Genomic DNA, 8521 nt, shown 5'->3' with positions numbered 1-8521 from the left:
AGCTAACCCCCACCTACCCTCCTAAACCCCCAGACCCACTATTTCCCCCGCATGCTACACAAAAGATGGAGAAGCTGCATCCCCGCCTTCCGCAGAAACATTTTCTGACTGAGCACGTTGCAATGATGCTGCCGCATCAATCAACATCCTTCAGCATCAGCACCACGCGGGTACAGCACACGTGGATCAGAGCGTGCATGGGGGCCCAAAACATACATCTTCAGAAGGAAAACGTGATGTTTTAAACATCCAAAATGCATTTCCATTACTAAATCTGCATGGACGTTTGTGCATCTGTATTGTTTATGCACACTGTATCCATGTTTTGAAAGGCCTTTAGAAATTAAATGTATTATTATTATTATATTAGCTTTGGATGAAAGATTTTTACTTGTTGTCTTACTCATGTCATGTCAGTAATGAAACAATTGGTAACACAAGGTTACTCAATGTGATTCACATCATTAAGATTTATGCACAAAGTATTTACATTAAAATAATAAACAGTAGTTTACTAAAAATAGGTAAACTGAGGTTGCAGGCATCCTATAGCCTACTACCTTTATTAATCCTGTCCATCAAATAGTTACTTTCTCGAGAAGTTAAGATTCATTGCATACATTTTCTTGTTTTTCTTCAGATTGGATCACTAAATTGTGTTTGTAAATTGGAGTAATTTTGTTTTTGTCATTTATTTAATTATTCGTTAATTGCAAATAAAACAAAATATAAAAAGATACATACAGTAGTTTATTTAATATTTATCAATAGCTGAAAATCGTGCGCAGGTTTGTGCATCCCAGCTGTAAATTGTTTTCTATTGAACGGCGTTTATCATATGGACGTTCTGACATAGGGAGGTTTAACTGGGGTCATAAAAGGTCAGACATAAAATCATCACCGATATGCGTAAATCTCGCGAGATTTGCTCACGTAGACACAAGTTAGCGTTAATTGGCCAGTTGCCGAAACGTGACTCCCGAAATGTGCCCATAAATGGTGTTGCCAATACTGTGACTTCAGCGACTTATTTCCGTTTTGTTAAATCTTGAAAACCTAAACGTTCTGTCAAGTTCTCATGTGCGTTTAGTTCGCCCACATGTCGCTCAACAACCAGGTGAGCTCAATTCACGGCGTTAACCCTTCGTATGCCGCACCTTTGAGATTATTGGAGTCCAAAATGGGACCTAAGTGGCCGTGTGGCTCTTGTAAATTGGAGTTGAAGCGTTGTCTTGCCTCGTGTGCCGTAGACCGCTCCTGCCAGAGTGGCCCAGCTGCCCCTGGTACGATCCGCCTGCGCCAGCCTTTCGGGGTTGTACGGGGGGACCAAAAGGAGAAATGCCAGCCTGAGGTCTGTATGTGAGGGCCTGGAGAACAGCGTGACCGTATTGGGTTCGGCGGCTTTTCACAGGGTATCACCTGTCATCACTAAACTGCAGCCTCAAGGTGGGTACATCTCTTCAAATTGAAGTATATGTTTTTCGGATCAAAGTAAATTTGTTTTTTTTACAAAAAAAAAAAAACGCTGCTGCAAACAAAATACTATTATCTCATCTATGTTTTCAGTTGGTAGAGAATTTGGAAATCTAGACAAGTGATTAATGCTTTCTCACTAACCTCATTGCCTGATGCATCTGCATAGTTTCCCTCGCCAATGATATTGCGTGTAAAAGTCTGGACTGGTTGGAGGCTAAGTTCCCTGTGCTGCACACACCTACGGACCAGGTGACTACATTAACATCAGACTTGATTTTACCACTAGTTGGTCAAACATGGGGTAATCTTCATGTTGGTTATGCGCTCCATGCTAAATTTTCATTATAACTGAAGGAATACAAACAACATTACCCCATGTAAATTACTCACACCTCTTCGAATGTATTAAAAAGCAGCTCCCCTTGCTTTGATGCTTGTCTCCTAGCTTGTGGCTGGCGTCCGAAGTAAGGTTCTGGAGATTCAAGATGTAGTGAGTATTGCGGCCCACGGAACTGTAGACTGCGCCCAGCACGCAGTCACATGTGTCATAGCGAGGGTGCATCCGCAAGATGACCAGTCACTGGTGGGAAAGGCCGTCAGTGTGTCCACCCAGGGACTAGCTTCTGCACTGAATGTATCTGAGGCACTGGTGGACCGCATGCTACCTCCTACAGAGGAAGAAAAAAGTAGGCAGCCGAAAATGTATTGTATCATGGCTTGTTCCTAAACAACATTTATGCTGAGTTTATAGAGGAAGTCGACGCTTTAGCAGTAGAAGAAGGTGCTGTGGGAGCCACGCTCGAGAGAAGGTACTCGGTGCGACTGGTGACGCTTTCCATTACGGTGTGTAGGAGAACCCTCAAGCTGGCTGCAGCCAAGATTCACTCTGCTCAGGTCTTTCCTCAACTTGGTCTACTATCAAAAAAAAAAAAAAAAACGATTTGATTGAGAAGCATATTTGGTATAAGTGAATCAAAACATTCTGCCTCAATAAACACTAATATTGTTAACTTAGGGCTGGTTATAATTTAACAATATGCTTTATCTTGTAGTTGGAGTAGAGCAGACTGCCTGATACTGACGGGATAATTTATTTGTGGGCTTTTGATACTTTTTGCCAATCTTTAGGGTTAAACACCCTCCACCATTTTATCAGAAAACCTTTATTCATCCCACAATGGGGAAATTTGCAGTCCACAGCAGCAATTTGAGAGGGGATGGAGTGGGGGTCTTTATGGGCATCTTTGGATAATACCTACTCAAAAAAATAATTCAAAATTAGGATTTTATCTTTTGTAGATTTAACATATTCTGATGCTTTTCCACCTCATTAGATAAGGCTGTAATTGTGGCCATCTCGTTATATATTGTGAATCCAAAAGAAATATTGATCCAAGTTAAAAAAAATATTTACATATCTTGAGTCTCTGTTCAGAAACATTTCAGCATGATTCTATACACAATAGATTTGATTTGTAAGCACCTTTCAAAACCCTCAAGATCACTTTACAGTCACAGGTTGTTTTTCTGTGGGTGAGCAGCGGTAGCCACACGCGCCAGCATTCACTCAACCCAGAAGTATCTCAAATAGATAAAGCTAGCTAGCCAAAAGTTAATAGCTAGCTCGAACTAGGCTAGGTTAAGACGCAGACGGATGTGCTAATACCAAATGCAAATACATTTTAGTCCCTTTAGTTTGCTTGATTCATTCTCCAAAACTGCTAAGCGCATAGGCGAGGCATGTTGTTCACATCTGCTAGGATTTCAACTCAGGAGGGATCCACGTAATTGTGGCTCCACCACAATTACTATTTAGAACATTGACATTTAATAAAGCAATAACTGAAAATTGAGTTATCCCTCAGTCCGTCTAGTTTTTATAAAAGCCAGTGACTATCTATAGGATTTTTCACCGCTGTCTTCTATTTGTAGATCATGGAAGCTTTTTCACCATCTTCACGTAAGCTTCAAATCCTGCACAGCAGCCGGCTGGCCTTGGCATGGAGCTTAGAGAAGCTCCCAGTACATGTACAGCAGCAGATCGTGTCAGCCTTCTTCTACTTCAAAGAAAAATACAACTTAAGAATCACCCAACGAAGCCGTCCCGAACAGGATACAAGTGTGTGCCTCACTGAAGTGGTATCAGAGGCAGAGCCAACTCTAGACAAGGATAAGGAGAATGTTCCAACTGGCGAGCAAGAAGACCTGCCAGCGTTAGAGAGCTGATCAACTACACGAGGAAAAGGACTGGGCAGAAATTGATGGGTTTCACTGAGTGGTTTGTGTACTAGTACTGTATGTGTAAATAAAGGCACTTGAAGATTGAGCAGACTAATTTAAATGTATTCCAGAGCCGCACCAATAAACTATGCATTTTAATTTGCATTTAATCAGATGCATAGTTGCATGAAATTAACTGCAAACATTTTCAGGATTTGGATCAACATTGGTGTGACTTTTTGTGGTAGAAGGTGAGAGCAGCTTCACAGATCCCAAGGCTAATGAACCTGCGCCAATATCCTGTACTGTTAGCTATCTATTAGCTACTCAAATGAATAGAAAGCTAGCCGGTAGATGGTTAATGGCTAGCTGGCCAGATAGCTTTCTATCAATTTGAGTTATTCGGGGAGGAATGAACGCTGGCGAGCGTGGCTGTCGCTGCTCACCCACAGAAAAATTGATCCTTTGACTGTAAAGTGACCTTGAGAGTTTAAAAAAGGCACTTCTAAATTTAATGTATTATAAGGCTGTCATCAAAACTTATTTGTAAGCATTTCTTTACATCAAGTCATGTTGAATTCTGAAAAGCACGAAACAGATGAAAGTAGACCAAACATTACTTTATTTGACTCAAAGTTCACTTTTGGCTGGACTCTGACTTGGATGTGGATGCCCTGAGAGAAGAAAGGCGGCGCCTCTTGGCAATCTGTTCCTGGCGCTTCTCTTTGGCTTCCTGGTGAGGCGATGGAAACGTGTCAGTGAAAAGTTTGAGGATAATACATTTTATACAATGTGTCACAATGTAAAGCACTAAAACTGCACTTAATCAGAGAACCCTGATGATTTTGCGATGAAAAGTAGCCTGGAAATTCTGATTCGTTGCTATGACCGCAATGAGTTTGGTGGAAGGAGACAGTTTGAAGAAACAATCAGCAAAGTGCCACGGTGACAAAATACAATCGCATCATGTAGGCAAGACAAACTTGGAAAAAACTGCTGTTTCTTTAAATGCCCCACCCCTCCTCCTCAGAAAAAAAAAACCAGAAATGTTGAATTTGGCATGACTGGCTTGTGAGAGCAGTGGACTCAACTAAACATGCCTATTTGAGCTAAAATGAGATGAGCATGCCCTCAAAATACCTTCATCCTCTTAGCCAGCAGCTTGGCATACTCAGATGCCTCATCCTTGTTCTTCTGGGTACGCCTCCTCTTCAGGGAAATGCGGCGGCGTTTGTGCTGCAGCACACGAGGGGTCACCAGTCTCTGGATCTTGGGAGCCTTCGATCTTTGCTTCTTCCCTGAAAACAACGTTGACTGTCACTTAGCCTGCACTTTACAAGCGGACAATCCATTTTAGGTCAGTGATATATAGGTGGCATTGGGGCCAAAACCTGCCCATAACCAAATTTGGTAAATATAATCCACCCACACCTCAAAAACTGGTCAGCCACAATGTTTTTCTTAAGTGGCTGCTTGGACCTTGCAGTGTTAATGGGTCCAAGAAGCATCTTTGATGCTATGATATAGAGAACGTGAAGAACCATGAACGTTTGCAGTCACTTAAAGGACAACCGACGCCTCCGGACAAGTTGTGTCACTTCAAATGACTTCTATTTTGCATATTTTGCAAAGATTCTACCGCATATAGCTATATCTTACGTTTTAAGACTTGCGCTGAATATTCAGGGAGTCTTGACGATTCCCTACATTTGGAACGCCCCCTGAGTAACAAGAAAGCATCTTCTCTGAATCTGAAGCCATTGTTTTGATTCTCGAGCAAGGCTCGAGAAGGTTTCACTTTGAAGTACTTTTTGGACACTTTCTCATTTTTATTGGTGTTTTGCACTTGACAAAAAAAAATTAAAAAAATCAGCCTGCGTGTTTTGGATATTTTAGCTGCTATAAAACGTTTTTCTGATGTCAGATAGGAAACAAATAAATGGTGTCGGTTGTCCTTTAATTTATATCCGAAAATTACAAATCGCATTGTGTTAATTCAGATTGGACATTTGACCACCGACACAAATATATTCCTCTAATTTCAATTTAATGACCAATACATTTCATGATCACAGCAAGAGTGACTCTCAACATCTGAAGACAAACCTTCTTTATTCAGAGGTCTCCTCACAACATATTGTCTGACATCATCCTCCTTGGCCAGGTTGAAGAGCTTGCGGATCTTGCTGGCCCTTTTGGGGCCGAGGCGGCGGGGGACGGTGCTGTCAGTCAGCCCGGGGATGTCCTTCTCGCCTGAGGGAGGTTGGAAAAAGCTACGTTGTCGAAATGTGTTATGCGAGAATGTAAAATTATCTGTGAATAATTTAGCAGCCAGTGATTTGACAAACATTTACTGTCATTGTGAGAGAACTGCAGTTTCAACCAGCTACAGATTAGTCTGGTCGTATCCGGTGAGTCCTCTCTAATTCCTCTGGCACAACACCGTACCAGCTTAATGACTAGAGTAGTCAAAAAGAATGCATTTGTGTGCCATGAGCAAGACCCAACCAAGTGACCACACTTGCCCAGCAGCAGATGGCAGGGCACTATTCGCAAAAACCCATCTTGCAAAAATAGCGAACACTGTCGTCAGCATTATAAAGTGAAGGTGTATAAAACAAAGCAGAATGACAATATTTGAGGAATGCAACAAAACGGCAAGAAATGAGAAAGACTGACAGGACCCCAGAGCTGGACATGTATGGAACATGGGGAGGTTAACAACGTCTGGAGAAATTGTGGCACCTTCTTCAGAAATGCTCATTCATCACTACAGGCTACATTTCAACTCAAGATAACGATTCAATTGTGTCGATGTTTTGGTCAACCAGAATTCAAATGTTGGCTGTTGCCCATATGGAATGAAGAGCATCAATGTGCTGAGATAACCAATTTCTTTTTTATTGGCAAAAACTCTGTGTGGAAGGCATCTATGTTCAGTACTGTCTTTGACTTCTTACTAAACCTTGAACATCCCCACTATGAGCACAAACATAAGATAACACATTCCTTAAGATTTACCTTTCTTGACAATGACCAAGTTGAGAACACTGAGGTTGGCATCAACAATGCAGCCACGGACAGACTTGCGCTTGCGTTCTCCAGTCCTGCGAGGACGGTAACAGGAGTGCCCTTTGCTGAGCAGCAGGCGCACCCGGCCTTGAGTCAGTACGCCCTGTTTCATTGGGAAACCCTGCTTGTCATTGCCTCCGCTGATGCGCACCACATAACCCTGAGAATAGAGAAAGGAGGAATGGGTGTAATCTAGTGATGATTCTATGTCTACTGTAGAAATAAATGACTGTGTTCAGTCATTTATTTGCCAGACAAAGTATGTGAGAGAACTGCAGTTTCACCCAGCCACGGTTTCGGCCTGGTCGTATCCGGTGAGTTCTCCAGTTTCTTTAGCATCACCCTGTCCCATCTTAACGACTACAGGTCAGTCAGAAAGATTCCACGAGTGTGCCACATTGACATTTTACAAATTAGATTATGGGAGACTGAAATCACAATTGCAAATTTCCCCATCGTGGGACGAATAAAGGTTTTCTGATTCTGACCTTCCATTCATCTCCAAGGGGGTCAGCAGCCACCTCAGTGGCCATGCGCTTCTCATAGAAGGTTCGCAACTTGCGTTCATCGTCCACTTCAATGAGCTTTTGGCAGCCAGTGGCGGGGAACGAGATGTTTAGCTGAAAGACAACAGAGCATTTATGGCCATTAACATGTAGCTCTACATGGCAATGACAACTTGGCGAGTGTCCACGTAAAATAACAACTTGAGATTGCAGATTCAGATTGCAGTTTATGTCCAGAATCAATATGTGTTGCCACTGAGCTAACGTCGCAACCTGAAACATTCGATTCAGAAAACTCGGGCCACGCATGCTCATTACTAGCGATGAAGCGAGTAATGAAGCTAATGCTAGCTATGCCAGAAATTACTTCATAAACATAACATTTCGCGTTTACCAATATATCGGCAATGACATATAGACGTAAAACATATACATTCTGGCAAGACACATGTTTAACAATAGTAGTCGTGCCAAAGTGACTTCGACTCGGTGTACATTTCCATATGCGAGCCGCCATGTTTCCAAATCGACTATCATAGCCGACGCTACAATCAAAGTACATCCTCAATGACGGGCGTATTATTACCACGGCTTTGGTGACCGCTTCGTTTTTTAAAATACCCGACTCACAGACACGAGTGTATTTCGGGAAAATCTGACTTCTATAAAAGAATAGGCTCGGATAAACTTTGTACCTTCATTTTGCCAAACCGGCCCAGACGGTCCGCCACGAAAAAGAGGCAGGATATCCGCTCTGGGATCTCACATAGCATTGAAATGTTCTCGCGAGATCTCACGTTACAGTAGTTAATAAATAACATCGCGATCCTAACCGATGGAACAAAATGAAAAAAAAATATTGTTTGGTAAATAAATGTACGGTGCATGTACTCATTAGGAGTGTGTCTGAAAAGCAATGAATTAATTAGATTCGATATTTAATGTGTCAACCAGGCTCGAGGAAGAACCCAACTCCTCGAGCAGAGCTTGTTTGTCCATTGAGTTACGCAAAGCCAATAATATTATTTTCACCTTAATCATTTTCTGTTTTGGTTTGATAGTTGAAACTACAGTGGAGACAGACAGTAATCATCAGCATGTGTGCGTGTATTTTTCACATGCAGTGCAATTCCCTACACTAATACGAACAAACGCAGTTATCACGTACATATTTGTATTCGTTTTTAGTAATATGTAACGCATATAATGATGATCACCATACTAAACACCGGTTGATCTTCTCGTAA

At 41.9% G+C, this 8521-nt stretch overlaps 2 protein-coding genes across 2 annotated transcripts; one reads left to right on the top strand and one right to left on the bottom strand.

The window, feature by feature from the left end:
• Window positions 1-41: 41 nt before the first annotated feature.
• Window positions 42-4309, top strand: LOC148892942 (perilipin-2-like). Its single transcript, XM_089007246.1, has 6 exons — window positions 42-1117; window positions 1251-1446; window positions 1643-1725; window positions 1922-2162; window positions 2228-2370; window positions 3409-4309. The coding sequence occupies exons 1-6, from the start codon at window positions 1100-1102 to the stop codon at window positions 3700-3702; spliced, it is 975 nt and encodes a 324-aa protein (XP_088863372.1). The 5' UTR covers window positions 42-1099; the 3' UTR covers window positions 3703-4309.
• On the bottom strand, window positions 2178-7975 carry rps6 (ribosomal protein S6). Its single transcript, XM_089006478.1, has 7 exons — window positions 7970-7975; window positions 7257-7388; window positions 6718-6928; window positions 5803-5949; window positions 4837-4994; window positions 4317-4429; window positions 2178-2391 (listed from the first exon to the last, which is right to left on the bottom strand). The coding sequence occupies exons 1-6, from the start codon at window positions 7973-7975 to the stop codon at window positions 4334-4336; spliced, it is 750 nt and encodes a 249-aa protein (XP_088862604.1). The 3' UTR covers window positions 2178-2391; window positions 4317-4333.
• Window positions 7976-8521: the final 546 nt, after the last annotated feature.

The sequence above is a fragment of the Hippocampus bargibanti genome, linkage group LG10 (genome assembly GCF_051943395.1).
Source record: "Hippocampus bargibanti isolate YZ-2025 linkage group LG10, ASM5194339v1, whole genome shotgun sequence".
Lineage (NCBI taxonomy): Eukaryota > Metazoa > Chordata > Actinopteri > Syngnathiformes > Syngnathidae > Hippocampus > Hippocampus bargibanti.
The sequence above is the reverse complement of the archived record's forward strand: the minus strand, read 5'-3'. Positions and strand labels throughout refer to the sequence as shown.